At 40.8% G+C, this 16,670-nt stretch overlaps 1 protein-coding gene across 2 annotated transcripts in view; it reads left to right on the forward strand.

The window, feature by feature from the left end:
• KDM7A (lysine demethylase 7A) overlaps positions 1-12,130 on the forward strand; it is a 77,414-nt gene extending 65,284 nt beyond the window's left edge. For both annotated transcript variants that reach the window (XM_064487303.1, XM_064487302.1), the window contains exons 15-20: positions 402-499; positions 1,003-1,151; positions 1,296-1,504; positions 2,820-2,905; positions 4,643-4,916; positions 5,576-12,130. In XM_064487303.1, coding sequence (XP_064343373.1) covers positions 402-499; positions 1,003-1,151; positions 1,296-1,504; positions 2,820-2,905; positions 4,643-4,916; positions 5,576-5,670 — 911 coding nt within the window. In that variant the 3' untranslated portion in view covers positions 5,671-12,130. The remainder of the gene's footprint in view (positions 1-401; positions 500-1,002; positions 1,152-1,295; positions 1,505-2,819; positions 2,906-4,642; positions 4,917-5,575) is intronic.
• The last annotated feature ends 4,540 nt before the right edge of the window (positions 12,131-16,670 follow it).

The following is a 16,670-nucleotide window of genomic DNA, read 5'->3' on the forward strand; positions in this document are numbered from 1 at the left end:
GTTGAATTCACAGTCCACTTGAATGCGTCTTAGGTTTAGGAGAGTTTATTTTGTTTTACCTTCTGTTGACGAATAATTCATTAGGGAAAGAACAAAGCATCTTATAGCTAATTTTAGTGTTAGAGGTTTTTTTCTGGAAGGAAATGTAAAATAGTCAACCCACTCAAATAAGGAATATATAACCATATTCAGTAAATACCACAGATGTTTTAAGAATACACTTCAGTCTGTATCTTGATCAGTTAGGGAGAAATTCCTTGTGGGAAGGAAGGAGTGAAGATGATGAAAGCAGGCAGAAAGGATAGAGCAGGTGTGATTGAGATGCCTCACGATGTTGGACAGGCTTCGGATGCATAAAGTTCTGATGATTTTTTTTTCCCTCTCATCATTTTCCTTCTCAGGGTTTTTAACAAGCGTGAAATCAGAACTCAGGAATCGATCATCAGAATATTCTGATATTTCTGATTCAGAAGACTCTGGACCTGATTGCACTGCACTGGTACGCCTGAAACTCTGTGACTTACACATTATTTGATGATGTACAGTTTGATTATTTGATGATGTGGTGAAAGGTGAACACCCGCTACTATTAAAATGAGTGACAGCTTTCCCAAAGCCTGTCTCTCTGCCCTTCGTGGCACAGGGCCTTCTCTGCGGTGGTAATTATACACACACACCCCATCATGTGACTGTTTGCATCTGATAAACATAGCTTTTGTCTGATTTTGGAAAGGGTGGAGGGAGATACTGGTCTCATGTTTCTTGTGTTTCTCGTTGGTTATATTTCATTTTGCCTTAAAGAAAACCTGTACTGTGTGTTTTTTACTAAGGAATTATGTTACTGTAGTTACTAGAGTTTTTCACTTTGTCATATGAAAAACAGAAATAGTTCCATGATAATTAAGATTCTCACTTTCCATAGATGGATAAAGTGTTTTTGGTTAGTTTTTACGGACTTGTGCAGATTTCTTATATAGATTTACTTCCATTTAATTATCTCAGAAAAATAATTTTACCACTGAAGAATCTGAAAGTTCAGGTGACGAAAAGAAACAAGAAATAACATCAAACTTTAAGGAGGACTCTAATGTGATGAGGAACTTCCTTCAAAAGAGCCAGAAGCCATCTAGAAGTGAAATTCCAATTAAAAGGTAGGCACACTGGTGGTAGGGGTCTTATTACGTTGTGATATAAATGGTAGGAAAACGTTTGGGTTTTGGTTTTGGTTTTAAATTTTACCAAAACTTTCACTAGAATAAAAAGGCTCTTGTCTTTTTTGCTGACCTGCCCTTTAGGGAATGTCCTACCTCGACGAGCACAGAGGAAGAAGCTATTCAGGGCATGCTGTCTATGGCAGGGTTGCACTATTCCACATGTTTACAAAGGCAGATACAAAGCACAGACTGCGATGGTGAAAGACACTCTCTCCAGGATCCCAGCAGCTGCCACAGTAGTAACCATGAGGTCAGGCAGTTGTATCGCTATGACAAGCCAGTGGAATGTGGTAAGAAACGTAAATTATCAGTCTCTGAAAAATAATATATGACCCCCAAGTTAATAGCTCTGTAATCATAGTTGAGGTTTTAGAGGTTATTAATAAGAACTGTTTATTGCACATCTTTAGTTGGAAATGGGATTTGCGTATTTGCAAACAAAATACGTAATGTTGACAAATAAGATGCAAATATAAGAACTTAAAGTGCAAATGAACAGATTGAGAGTTGTATGCACTGGCACAATTCTACCATTGCTGTTGCAGGGCAGTATTATTTCCCTTTTAGAAGTTGATCAGAGTGTACTAAGGCTTGAACAATATATTCTTCTTCCTCTTATGGGAAGGAAGCCAAGTTTTGAACTATTTCTGCCTGAGGATGTTCTCTCTCTCTCTCTCTCTCTCGAAAGGAAGTATTAGGAGAGAGAGAAGACTCTGGCAAAATCAGTGATGCCACATAGTGTTTTCTTCTCACTGCCTTTAGGGGAAATTTTTGTTTCCCTAAAAGTCAGCGGGACTGGTGAGAAGATGGTAATCCATTAAAACTGAAGCCTGTTGTGGAAGCTGTGTTCATTCCCACCTGGCTGCGTCAGCTAAATACCAGGGGCTTGACTTTCATTTCCCTTGATTCTTGAAACGTTTTGGTGTATATAATATAACTTTAACAAGTAAAGGAAGAAAGACTTAGTGGAGTTATTTTAACTTGCTGATACTTACATAGCTATTCAGTGGTGTTGGAATTTGAACCCAGGACCAGACCATCTGATCTCAAAATCTTTGCTTATTGTAGAACAAGAAAGTGAGGTTTAAAGAGGTTAAGTAGCTTGCCTGAAGATGCATTGGTAATAGAAGAACTTAAATTCAAATCTGAGTTTGTCTTTCCACTCTCTGTTCTGTCTCCCTTTAATCTCTTTGGTCCCATGAGAAGAAAGCTTTCTATGGAAATACTGCAAAATTCAGGCAAATATATGCCTTCATTCTGTGTGGGAAAATATACCATTTTTAGGGAAAGTGTGTTGCACTTGATTTTTACATCTACAGCAGATGGCCATAGAATTTGACTCTAGGTCTTCCAGCATCTGGTGCAAAAACCTGTTGTATAAGGAGAGTCTTTGGGAGAATTGAAAGAATTAACGTGTTCGACTGTGAGCTGGTGACTGTTTTGTTTTTGAGAGGGAAAAGGATGGTGAAAGTAATATGAATAAATATTTAAACAGTTACATATTCATTTTTTAATAAAATGTAAACATAAATTTGCTTTGAATTTTAAGCATTTGGCTACCTTTGTTCCTTGTGCAGAGATAATTTAATTAAAACTTCTCTTTAGGCTATCATGTCAAGACTGAAGATCAAGACTTGAGGAGTTCTTTCTGGAGTAAACAACTTGATACAACTTCCAGATTTAATCTTCAGGTATATTCAAGGTTTGAAACATTAAAATAAGAGTGTCATTAACTCTTTCTTCTTTCTTTTTAAAAAGTCCAACTACTAGTCAACCACCAGATCGGGAAAGCTAAAAAATTACAATTAAATGCACATTTGAACAGCTGTCTGTTTTTAGGGATTCTGATATAATGACTTATATGAGGTTTATGGATAGAACATGATCTGGAAAAGAACAATTTATTTAAGTAAGCAGTTAAAAACCCCTGGCTGCTAACAACACCTTTAGGTTATGTCTAGCTAAACTGAAATGTGAAAGGGGAAAAAAAGTACCATGAAGATCCCTTTTAATCTCTGACATTGTTTGTTGAACATTTTTAGATGCTAAATTTCTTTGAGAATTTGATGACAGTTATGGAGTCTCTTTCCAGAAAAATGTTCATCATAAATATGACTTTTGCTGGCATTTTCTCATGGTTTGTGCCCACCCTCACCCTAGACCATTCACTGACTCCAGATTAAGAGCCCTGCTCTAAGATAAGACACTTGATGTCTTGGGAGCCCACTGTATGAATGCTTCTACCATACAAAATGAACCCAAAATACCTTTTCATAAAACCGAAACTTTTACCAGTTTCACCACACAGGGAAGGCAATATGACGTTTTGCTGCAAACCTTGGAAAATGACAGCCAAAGAAAGAACCTAAATTCTCACGTGGCAGAATGGAGTCTCGAAGCCTCCCCAACCTCAAACATACTCTGAGTAGCAGAGTGATGGGTGGTTTTTATTTTCTTCACTTGTCTTATTTAAATACTTACATCAATTAATTTTACAATAAGAAAAAGAGCCAAGTTATTTTTTTAAGGTAAAGTTTTATGAATACAAGTTCTTCTAGTGGAAGGATTTGCTCCAGAATCAAAGGTCAGGTAGGAATCCCTCGACTAAAGAATTCACTAATTCATTGTATGATTCCATAGTGCCTCACTGATCATAAAATTTATAACTCATTAGCATTATAGGATTTAGTATTAAAAGTCAGCTATTATGAAATCTGTTGTTTTTTTGTAATTCAGATATTCACTTTAGTACACACACACCCAAACACACACTTAAAACCAGTTTTATGAAACATCACAGCTGCAGTGTATGCTCTTTTCAAGTTTATCCCTTCTTTTCTCTTTTTAATTCTGGTCATGACTGTCTCTGTTTTGATTTCAAGACCCACAATCCTAGCATTGTTTGTTTGTTTCCTGACGGTTTGCTCAATTGTCTTGAGACTGAAGGAAGAATTTTCAGAGAAAAACCAGACTTGGAGATCAGGATCTGGGGGTTTTCAGCAAACAACTTAAATACAGTGGAGATGAACTTTACAGAAGTTAGGTTCTGAGAAAAATAGTACAGTACCCCCATGAGAGATAAGGGAACTGTGATGTGCTGAGCATACATCTCCCACCACAGTCCACGAGTTCCTCACCGCCCCGCACAGGCTGAGTTCCGGGTGGCTGAAGTGGGTCATTCCCTCTATCCATCTATGATGTTTTCTTCTCGACCTAAGTTATGCGGCATCTTCAAGACTTGAGTCCTTCAGAGCTGTTAGGTTTGGAATGAGATAACCATCAGGAAGGGCTGATCTTCTGTGGCTGCTACGTGTGCAGTCATCTGTTTCTTCTCTCTCTTGACTTGTTAATGCATAGAGAGCTTAAAATACCTTACTTACCTTAAAGGAACCCTAAAATTCAACCCTATTCCCTTCCTTCTTTTTTAGGATCTAGGTAGAGGTCAGAAATGCACCAAAAAGGAAGTTTCATCAGAAATCAGTCAGAAGGTACAAAGTAAGAATTCTGTGGACAGCAGTGGCTCAGGCCCGCAGAATGGAAAGTGTGTGCAGAGTTCAAGCTTGATGTCGGGGGCGTGCCAGATCAGTAATGGCAGTGTAAGCCCAGAAAGGCCTGTTGGTGAAACTTCCTTTTCAGTGCCCCTTCACCCCACCAAGAGACCTGCATCAAATCCACCACCGATCAGCAACCAGGCAACAAAAGGTAACTTCTGCACGTGTGCTGGTTGAGTGTGTTTCTCACTGTATATGTTGGTGAGTGTGGCAGTTTAGCTAGCCATCATCTCCGCACCCATGTTGCTCACAGCTGCTGCATTATGGACACACGGTGACAGCACTGTGCACAGGTTACTATGGGGACAGAGAAGAAGGACACCTAAGTCAACCCTGAGGACAGGCAGGAGGGGCTTTCTGGAGGAAGGGTGGATGATGGAAATGGTGCTAATAGGTTAGTCAAGCTGAGCTGGTAGAAGGGACTGGGAGACAGCACTGACGGCAAAGGAGACAGTGTGACCCACAGGACAGAGGTGAGAAACAGCACTGGGTTATATCTGAACTGGCAGTCAGTTTTGTTGGTGAAACCAGTTTGAGGCCAGGTAGGGTAAGAGCTCGTGCTGAAGAGCTAGGCCGGGGTCAGACTGTGGGGGGGAGGGCCTTTAAGTCTTGTAAAGGAGGTTGGCTGCCTCCACGCAAGTGCTGAGATGGAAGAGCTTTAAACAGCGCAATTCCAGCAGCGTGACTGTGCCTACTCGGAACGCCTGAAAGCCTCAGCCTCCCGTTCAGCTTTCTTTTATGTCTTCCAGGTGCTGTCAAGTGTGATTTTCATTGTCATTTACACTGTTGTTGGTGTTCTGTGTTTTGTAGGTAAACGTCCAAAAAAAGGAATGGCAACAGCCAAACAACGCCTTGGGAAGATCCTTAAGTTGAACAGAAATGGCCACGCACGTTTCTTTGTGTGACGGAGCCGCGGTTGTGGCCGCCCTTCCCTTTGGAGACCAGTCTCGGGGCGCGGGAGCCTGGCGCTTCCACCGCGCCCCTGCTGAAGCAGTTTGCATGTACAGTAGAGAACACTGCCCGGAGAACAAAATGAACCAGATGCTGCATTTTCACTGTGTCACACCCACTCAGCAATAACCATTTTGGACCTGGTGGGGAGAGGAAGAAAGAGGGTAGAACCTTAAAAAGAGACCTTGAACTGGAAAGGGTCTCTTGTCAGGGCTTGAATTTCATTTTGTTGTTGGTAGTGTCTTGATTTATTTTCAGTGGTAGGGTAAAGAATTATCAATAATTTATTTAATAGATTTTTTTTTAAAGTTAACAGCTTTTAAATTTTCTTTTTTAAAGCTATTTATTTGGAAGATTTCTGGAGAACTATCTCACTAATTTAGATTTAAGAATGTGAAGGTTTTTAAATTATTTTTGATAGTGTGTGTGTTACATGTGGGGAAAAGCCACGGTAACAGTAACTGGTCTGGACTCTTAAATTTGATATTCAGGTTAAAGTCTTAAACAGGGATTTGATGCATTAATTATTTTAAATTAAGATGTATATGAAAATCGTTTTATTTTATATATTTCATGTGTTTTTTATAAGCTATTAGCTTCGCTTTTGCTAACATCCAAGGTGCATACTGTTATCCAGGTCGATTACCTGTATCCCACCTTCCCTCTGCACTCCCCATCATTTTGTGTCGACAAAACAAGACTCTTCTCTTTGCAGGGAAACACCTTCATAGCCAATGGGTAAGAACTACATAAAAGATCCCACATTTTCTCTTATCATTTGACATTGCGATTTTCTTCTAAATAGAAAAATAGGCTTCTTGCATTTTCATTTTTTGCTGATAATATCTGGGTCCCAAAGAGTACAGCTTTAATATCTTTTTCCTACTTGTGGAAAAAGTAGTATTAGTTTGGTTAAATTGTCATATTTGTAGCTTTTCAAATACATTTGTAACTACAGAGGGCCTTCTTCATACTGCTGATGTTGGAGGGCAGGACCAGCACCTGCCACAGAGGTTATATTTTATGACGCTTTTATTCTGTATACCTAATTTGTTGGAAAATATGAAATATGGTTTGACTTAGTATATTCAAATCTGCATAATAAGCCGTAATATAATAGGACTATGCTATATTAAGTTGTACAGAAGCAAGCATGTTGGAGTAGATGATTTGTGTGTGTGTGTATGTGTGTGTGTGTGTGTAGTTTTTTTTATTTCTTAACCTTCTAAAGAATTATTTAAGATACAGATTTGGAGTAAAATGGGTGCTTTTTGCAGTTTCTTCCATCTGTCCTAACTTAACCAGTGCGTAGTGAGGTTAAGTATCTGGTTGGGCTTTAAGGAATCATTTATTTCCTTTGTGCACAATTTTTACTAAATGCCAGTTTTCAGTTGCTCATAATAGCTTGTATTCCCTGCCCCTCCAACCCCAAGGCATATAAACAAGTGATTTCTTGGATTGGAGATACTCTCAATTCTGACAGTAGAGCATTTTACAGGTTCCTACAAAGAAAATATAGGCAAAGTGGATAAAATTTATTTTTATGGAGAAGAAATATGACCATATTATGGATTTGTCTTTTTCCACTCAGCAAAGTAGCAGGACTTTCCCTTCTGTATTATATATCACTTGAAGAGTTAAGGAAAAAAAAGTCTATATACCATTATCTTTCATGGTTGCATTCAAATGCATTATTTTCAAAGAAATATTTCTTACTGTCTCCATTTTAATATTTCATTGAATATATATGAAATGTCTGGTGGATTAGCCTTTTTTGGTCCAGGTGACTGGACCACTGTCTGGATCTTTTCTGGGTGTCAGGAAGAAGAATTTTTATGGAAGTACTAAATGTCTTTAATAGACCTACTTAAATTCTAGCTACACCATGCCAAAACTAGGTAAGAGATAGGTACGGTCAGTCATTTGATTGGTCACCAGATCTCCAGATATCAAAGATGTGTGTTTGCCCAATTCTCCCACCTTCCCCACACGATATACTACTGTGATATGTTGGTTTTCTGTAGTCACCATTTTAGTGTTACAGTACACGTGTTTTTGCTTTGCTTTAAGAAATAAGAATTAATAATTTCTTTTTCCAGCTCTATTATGATCTGGGTTCTTTTGTTGTCTTTACATTTTTCACAGCTCTAAATATTTTTAATTACCTGACTTTTTTTTTCTTTAGCTATAAAAGTGAAAATAAAATAATTTACTTCTATGAATTAAAATTGTGGCCAGTATCCACCCTGTATACTTAGGCTGGTAAACAGCCAGTATGTGGAATTTTTAAGTGAAGGTACTGTGGATTCATTTTTGGCAAATGTTAGACCATTAACTGGCTAAGTTCAAAAGACTTTCAGTAAGGTTATATAACCACTAAAACAAAATACGCGTACTTTTCTGTGAATTGGTAAAAATTCAGCCACTGATTCAGTGACTTTCCCAGTCTAACCTCTGGTAAAATCACTGGCTGTGACGTATCCCTTTATCTCATGGAAATGGCTGAGCTTTGAGGTAACTGCAGCCAGTATCTGGACTCAACTGTAATAGACAACCCTTCACCTTTCCCTCAGTCTCCTTTATAAACAATACTACCATACAGACACTGCAGCTGAGGTAGGGAGGCGGCAGTGGTGGCAGTTAGCTAGTTATAAGCAAATACAAATATGTAAAACAATTATGATTTAACATATACAGTTTTCATTGTAGTAGTAAGTAATGATTTTCCTGTATTGATTCAGATAAGAGACTTCTGTTAACCTGAGATCCACTGTACTGTAATTCATAATGTCACATAATATTATGCTTTTTAGTATTGATTGATGATGCAAACTGTAAAAAGCTGTTTATAATAGCTCAGTATCTTAGAAATACTTTGAACTTCATAAGCATCAGTTAATTTTTACTGCATACAAAATTGAAAATTCTGACCAAAACCATCTTATAAACTCAGAAGATAAGCCCATCTTTATCACTACTTAAATACTTAGCATTGAATACTGCTCTATTTTTTAATAATCCTAATTATTGCCTTTTTAATGAACTCTACTGTATTTATTCATATGAGATCAACAGGTATTTATCAAACATTTACTATGTGCCCAGCACTACTTAGTACTTTGTGGGGATATAACGTTGAAGTTGTGGTCTCTGCTCTTGAAGGTATCTTCTCTAGGAAATAAGCAGTATTATTTTCATTTCTAAGAAGGCTTAAGCAAAAGAGGGCCCATTCATAAAAAACCAAAACAAAGCAGAACTTTTATCAGTTGCAGTGGAGATATACTATATAACTGTAGAAGTGGAAGTTGAATTTTTTTTTAATTTTCAAAATTTTAAAAAGATTTCAAAAGTTAATAATTTAATGTCGGAAATCATAGGGGCATGGTATAGCATGAAAGGGAGCAGGCGACTTGGGTGTTTGTCCCAGTTCTGCCCTTTCTGTTTCAGCTGTGTGACCCTGAGTCAGTCACTTACTCTTCCTTAGTTTTCTCATGTGTAAATTTGGATCAAAATGCAGTTAAGAAAAATGTAGAAAAGCATTTCTTAATCTATTAGAAATAGATTCATACTTGCAGGGAACTTGTCATTATTTAAGTTACAACTGACAATGAATGCATATTTATATGCATTTTTAAATGAAAATTGCTATTACTCCTAAATTTTGCTTCATATATCAAAATACATGCCCAGAGCATGCTACCTAAAAAATCTGAAGAATCTCTAACAAGGTGCTGAATTAAACTCAGAATCAGTGCGTGAAGTGAAAGAAAAAGGAATGAGGTAGTTTGAGTAAGAATGAGAATGTATCCTCAAGTAATCATTAAGATGATATAAGGTAATTAAAAGATAGGTTTTTCTCAAAGAGTACCGCTCTACAGATTCTGCGTACTCTTCAGGCACTAGAATAAGGTAAAGTAGATCATGGAATTACAATGATTTAGCAACTACCCATGGTACTAGGGCAGAAAAATGAGGTGATTAAAGGCTGGGGCTCAGCAAAGACAGCTCTGAGTTGGTCAGCAGCAGCTTGTTGGGTGGAGAGAGAAAGCACTGTAGTGGTGGAGGAAGGGAGATTCGACTCGATGGCTTCAACTTTAAGAAAGAGACTTACTGCTGTTTTCAAGAGATGCTCTCTGCAGTGATAAGACTACTCTCCAAAGAGCTGATGAATGCTTACATGGCCCAGTAAACTACTGCCAGAAGTAACTGTTGCAGTATATAAGCATTTTATGTTTTCATATGAAGAGACGAGGGTTTCGTGTAAATTTGAAATTTTCCCCAAAACTTCATTTTCCTCATTAAATATTAGCCCAATTTCTCCCTCCAAAAAAGGGAAGCTCAAGATCACCAGTCATTTTCTGATGCCCTAGACCTTCATCGAAAGCAGTTTTGAGAAGGTTGAGCATCAGGTCTTTAGCTTAGGAAAAGAGACCAATGAAATCCAGCGAGGGCAGTGACTTGCCGGGGGTCACGGTAGCTCCTCGACCTCTGGTAAACAGTCCCCGCTCCGTGACACTGTGCAGCCTCCGCTCATCCTGTGGTGGCTGGTGTTGACATGCTCGCTAGAAGCCAGGTGGAAAGAAAAGGGAAGAGGTAGTACACTCACTGCATTGCTGTTGAACATAATGTAATTTTAATACTGTAGCCTTACTAAAAACCCGTCCCTTAAAATTTTTGATTTGTTTTTCAGTGAACGTCATGCTGTAAGTCAAATACTTGATATCCCTTACATAAAAACTTTTTCAGTTCAGGACATTAAGAAGTTAAATGCCTATTTCCAAAGCAACTAGCTTATCATGACTGACTGTGGTTTTATTCTGTTATAGTCATTTTTTCCTCTTAAATGAGGAGGGGAAAAGAATACTTTTACCTGCATTCTACCCCTAGTCTCCCTCTCACCCTTCGTGTCCTTTCTAGTGTCCTAAAGCTTTGTCTTAACAAGTGCAACATTAAATTTTTTTGTTAAAGCCTTTTTGAAACTGTATTCAGTGATTCTTCCAACACATTTATCTGCTCTGCACTATTTCGCTAATAAACCCTGGCTACCACGTAGCCCGTGACCTCCAAGTAGTTTACCTATGCAAGACCTGTGACAGTCTGAACTCACTTTTCTTTATTTCACAAAGCAGTCCTTAATGGAACTTAATCATAAAGATAAACCTTTCCTCCACCCAGTTTTATTTTGGCCATTTCCTTTTCATAATGTCAGCAATCTTCCCCCAAGATTTTTCACCAAAACAATGATCATAAGTGCTGGAATATATAATATTTTGCAGGAATACTCATATTTCTTTGGTGGATTTTGGTTGGTAACAGTTACCAGCATTAAATGTAATATATAATGAAGAGTTGATTCCTTGCCTAGAATCATTTCTTCCCTCTAAGATTCAGAGGATTCATCGTTTATTTTTACAAAGCCTACATATAACTTCTACATTATAGTCAGGGACCTGAGGTGTAACTTGCTAAGTGAACCCCAAGGTTATTTTCTCTTACAAAATAAACCTAAACCAAACTAAGGGCCTTACATTTATGGTTAGACTGAATCAAAAGCTATAACCTCAGTTTTTCCAAAAACAGCTTCTGACTGCAAAGCAAGTCACGCAGTTGTTAGGTATGAAATAGCACTGATCAGGAAATGCGTGTGCATCTTGGCAGACTGCATTTCCTTCCGAAAAGACTTTTCTACTTTTAATATAAATTAAGCCATAACAGTTTCATGCTGTGGAAAGAGGGTGAAAAGGTTCATTTTAAGAGATTATATAATATGAATTTTCACATTTACTGTGAAATGTCTAACTTTGCCAGTGCTTCAGCAGGTTTGTTTGGGTTTTTTTTTTTTTTCCTGTGGGGGAGGGAGGGTAGAGGGTGGTGTCAGGGATGGATAGTACTGGTTTTAGGGGTTTTAAATCTGTGAAATTTGAAAAGGGACAGTTGTTGGCTATGGTATTTACTAGTTTTGTAGTAACGTTTTGCTAGCCTGACTGACTTTTCCTGAGCTGATTTTCATGCCCGTGGTCCCAGGTGACTGTTAGCCTTTCCTGTTCAGGGTGTCTGCGGAGTAGTGTCTTGTCTGTGTGTATAGGCAGTCGCCGTGTGTGCACATGTGTGTCCTTTGAATACAGAAGCACACTGTGACAACGGAGTGGGGTGTGGCTGGGAAATGGGATGCTGAAGCTTTAAGAGCATTTTTTTTTTCGATTCATAACAGTATTTCCCATCTTTTGCCTGCAGGCAGGGAAAGTGTACAGTATTTATTTTGTTTCTGTTTTAAATTTGTAAGTTTTTAAGTAGCTTACATTGGTTATTATAGGGGAGGACAAGTGACTTGTTTAAAGTTGTATTTGGTATTCCTACTTTCCAAGTTCTGTATTTTAAAATATTGAAATTAAAGTTGTATTACTTCTGTTTTGATTTTTTTTTAGCACTCGGTGTATTTTTTGCTCATTTTGTTTGAAAGTATAAATGTTGAAAGTTGTATAAAATGTGTCTTTGAAAGAAAAAAATCTGAATTCTATATCCAATTCTGACTTTCTGCTCCCTTTTTCTGCTTTTTGAGGCTTGGGAGAATTGTTTGAGAATGTGAAAGACTGTGTCAAACCTGTGCTTCTCACTATTCTGAAGATTTCCATGTGAAAAGTAACGTGTCTTAGCGCTTTATGGGACGTATTGCTGGGGAAGCAGTTGCTTAAAGAGAGGGAGGAACACAAAGGGATGATGGGCAAGAAGAGGCCATGCTGTGGCCCTGGACACGGGTGCCTCCTGTACCAGGTGCAGGGCAGTGAACGGCACCTGGCCGGTTGCCTAGTTAAGGTGGGCATGGAAGTGCAAGTTCACTGAGGAAGACGAGTTCCGTCCTGGACACCGTGCTCTTGGTGATCTGAGTGTGGTGAGGCCTTGCGTGGGCGAGTGAGAGAAGACTCAGGGAGGAGCGCCTCTGGGTAGAAGAGGGGCCTGGGAAGGGGGCAGGAAGCGGGCAGAGTCACTGTGGAGGAGGAACCCAAGTGCAGGTTCATGAAACTAAGGCAACAGACGGGCCAGAGGCCTCTGCTCTTCCCCTGCTCAACATCTGCAAGAGGGTAGGTCGTCCAGAGGGCACAGAGCTCTGCGCACCTCTGCAGCCACTCCAGGAGTGTCACCCAAGGCACGTTCACACTTCCTCTTTCTACTTACTGCCTGCTTTCATCCAACAGATTGAAACCTAGAGCTCAACAAATCTGTTCTATTGTAAAAATCCACCTCCTCTGTAAGCCTGTGGGCTGCTTACCCTTCATCAAGCTCATCTGTTAGAAAATTGACTGTGAGGACCTACTCACCTGAGACTGAGCCTGATTTCTGTGTTTCCATCAAGCAGTGAGACTGCGATACACCACTGTGGGCACTGGGGTGTTACCCGCCCCTTGGTGGTGGAGTGGGGAGGAACAGGAAACAAGTCCTACATGGCAGGTGGGTTTTATTTTTTTTTTTTAGGCTTTGTTTTGGGGGGTGGGGTGGGTAATTACATTTTTAAATTTATTTTTATTTTAATAGAGGTACTGGGGATTGAACCCAGGACCTTCTGCATGCTGAGCTTGTGCTCTACCACTGATTTTTTTTTTTTTTTGAAATTTTTTTTGCAGAGAGAGTTAATTAGGTTCACTTATTTATCTGTTTTATTGATGAAGGTACTGGGGATTGAACCCCGGACCTTGTACATGCTAAGCATGAGCTCTACCACTGAGCTATGCCCTCCCTCCAGGGTTTTGAGTAGAAACCCTCATTATCTTCATTCCATTTGAGTACTTCCTGTGTACAAAGCATATTTTCCTTTCTTCCTCAGAATAACCCAATAAGCAAGGGTCTATACTCCCCATCCTACAAGTGGAACCTGGGCCAGAGAGGGTAAATGACGTGTCCCCGTTCACACTGCTGACGAGCCGACCTGGGATTGTAATCAAGGCCCAACTCTAACGGCCATGTTATTTCTCGAATTATTTTTAATTGTTATCTACTTTCAACTATTAAAAAGGAATAGATGCTCTTTAGGGATAGTTTTGTTCTAAAAATTTCTTTGTAGGAACATTTTGGATCAAAAATATATTTTCTTACAGAAGCTTTCTGTCACGCAACTGAAGTGTGAAGTCTACTTTCCCAGAGGCTGGGCGCACATGACAGAACGCTATTATATTCTAGGACCCCACCTTCTGATGAAGAACAGGCTGTACACAAGGGTCAGTGATAGTGTCACAGTACGTGAACCCAGCACGACTTCCCACAGCGGCAGACCCTGGGGTCTGAGTCGGGGCGGCGCCTGTGCACTGTCCACTGGCCTGGAAGGTCCCCGCGGCCACCAGGCTGCTTCTGCCACTGCGCGCCCCACGCGCGCGCCCCTCCCGCCAGCCCTTCCTGGCCCTCAGCTCGGGGAGTGGGTCCTCCAGGTGAGGGAGGTGGCCCAGAAGACCCGCCTCTGCTGCGCCGGCTCTGGCTGCCGGGGGGGCGTTCCTCTCCCACCCGCGCCCATCCGCGCCTTCATCCTGCGCCCCGCCCTCCCCCTTCCTTGCCTGGGCGCTTCCCACCCTCCGTCCCAGCAGTACCCTTTAAACGTTTTGAAGTGCCAGTTCGGAATTCTGTAAATTCACATTCCTTCTATGCTAGAGTCGTGGGGGGGGGGGGGGGGAATGAAGGCCCTAAAAGTAGAAAGTAATACGTGTATATTTCTTAAGTTCTCTTTAAAGGCAACTATAACCTGGGACAAAAGATTCTCAACAGCAGTAAAGAAATAGTATTTGACCTTCCCCTAAGCATTTACTCTAGAAGCTGCCCTACCGAGGGAACTTGATATATTTCAGTTTCTGGAATAATGCAGACCAAGTTAGCAGTGGCTGGTGACCTCTGGAGAAGGGGAGTAGGGACAGGAGATCACTGAGGCTGGGAACTTGCACGCACTTTGGTTTTATGATTTTTTTTCTTTCTTTTCCCCTAACTCAAATAATGTGCCGATTTTGTAATTTACAAAGATGGACGTGTTCTACCAGGGGGTATGGGTTAGCTGCCCTAGGGACACTAATTACATGGTCCTTCCTATTCACACCCATCAAAACCAGGCCCTTCTGCTCCCGCAGTGCTGAGCTGGCAGCCTCGCAGGGCTGGGGTGGGTCAGGGACCCTGAATGGGACACAGAGCAGGCCACCCGGGGTTCTTGCTGTGAAACCCTCTCTTCTCCCCTGCTCTCTGCTCATCTGTGCTTCCCGTTGCTACACCTCTCACTCTGCTGTGTGCCTGTCCCTTATCTGTCTGAACTACTAGCCTGCATTCCCCTGTCATCAGCACCTTCCAGAATTTGGCACAAATCTCACTAAAAGTACAGTGAGTAAACACATGAACAAACATGGATAGTCCTCATTAGCATGCTTCCCTCCCTCCCTTAGAACCTAAACCTTAAAATTTTACTCTAATGCTTTGCTGACTTTACTATACATACATAGATGTGACTTGCTTTGAAAATACAGAATATAGTCGTTGTTAATGTGTAAAACTGTTACAGAATCAAACTTGGGTCTGCTTGCCCATGCACAGTAAAGCCAATCTGCTGACACCAAGTTGTGGTGGAGGAACGTGCAGTGTCTCTTGCAGGGCGCTGAGCAGAGTCCAGGTAGCTGGTGCTTAAAAGACCTGAACTCCTTGATGACTTTCAGGGTAAGGTTTTTTAAAGACAGGGTGAGGGAGAGAGCTGTGGGGTGCATGATCAGCTCGTGGACATTCTTCTGATTGGTTGGTGGTGAGGTAATTAAGAGTCAACATCATCCTTCTTCTGGTTGGAATCAGTCTGGGATCTGCCTGCTTGTGGGCAGTGTTCAGTTAACTTCTTCCACCTGGTACGGGTTTCGGTTTCTGCAAATAGCTCAAAGGATATGGCTCAGAATATTATCTATAGCCCTTGGGGAGGAACTAAAGGTACTTCAGTTTGTTTAATGGCTTAACAGTTATTATTTTGTCTTGCTTGACTGTTTTCCTTTGCGTTTGCATTTTCTCACTTCTCTGATTAAATGTATTCTTTGGAACTGAGGGAAAGCCTAGGAGGCTAAAGTTTTTCTACAAACAAGAGGCAGGCGAAGGATACGGGTGGGTCTGTCCTGCAAAGGCCCCATAATCCTGCTCGGTTACAGAACTACAAAATAGACTAATTAGGATATGAAATGGTTTTTTCTTCCTACCGAAAGGAAAGGAAAAGGTGCTTCCTGAAGGAGTTACTGGAGTCCCCAGAGCAGTATTTTCAGAGATTTGAGGCAGGATCCTCCTTGGGCACTGCTTGCTCTGCTTTAATTCCTGGCAGGGTGATGCTTAGGGAGGGAGTTGCCCAGGGCTTCAGCCGGGCTCACCATGGAAGACAACCCCTAGCTGGCCGGTCGTGGTTGAGGATATAAGTATGCTGAACAGGTAGAGTCTCTGGCCTGGAAGATTCCAGGTCAGGGAGCGGAGCCTGGCCAAAAGCAGGGTGAGCAGAACACGAGTTTCAGGCTTGGTTCCTCAACTCCAGATCAACTCCACCTGGTGGAGACACCTTACACTTCTGTATCCCAGACCCAAACCCCCACATTCTGTCCCAAATGTGCTCTTTGGTGAACAGCCTCAATCATCTTCCGTTACCCAATTCAGATTCCTGGGTGCTTTTTGCGAATTGTCCCTGTCCCCACCCAAACAATGGTTCACCAGGACTGTCAATTCATCCTAATGGGCCTTTAGTCCACCTGCTCACGATTGCCACCACCAACCTCCTCAGCTCTCACTGGAGCTCTTAGGGTCAAGACCAAAATCCTTAATGTGGTATACCAGTCAGATGTACATTCAGCTGTAGGGGAGAGAAAACCCAAACCACAAATGGCTTACACAAGATAGAAGGCTGGAGAGAGGCATTTGGGACAGGGGTCTACTTCACAAAGTTGTCAGGGGCTCAGATCCATTCTATTCCTGCCGT

Source organism: Camelus dromedarius, chromosome 7, assembly GCF_036321535.1.
Source record: "Camelus dromedarius isolate mCamDro1 chromosome 7, mCamDro1.pat, whole genome shotgun sequence".
NCBI lineage: Eukaryota > Metazoa > Chordata > Mammalia > Artiodactyla > Camelidae > Camelus > Camelus dromedarius.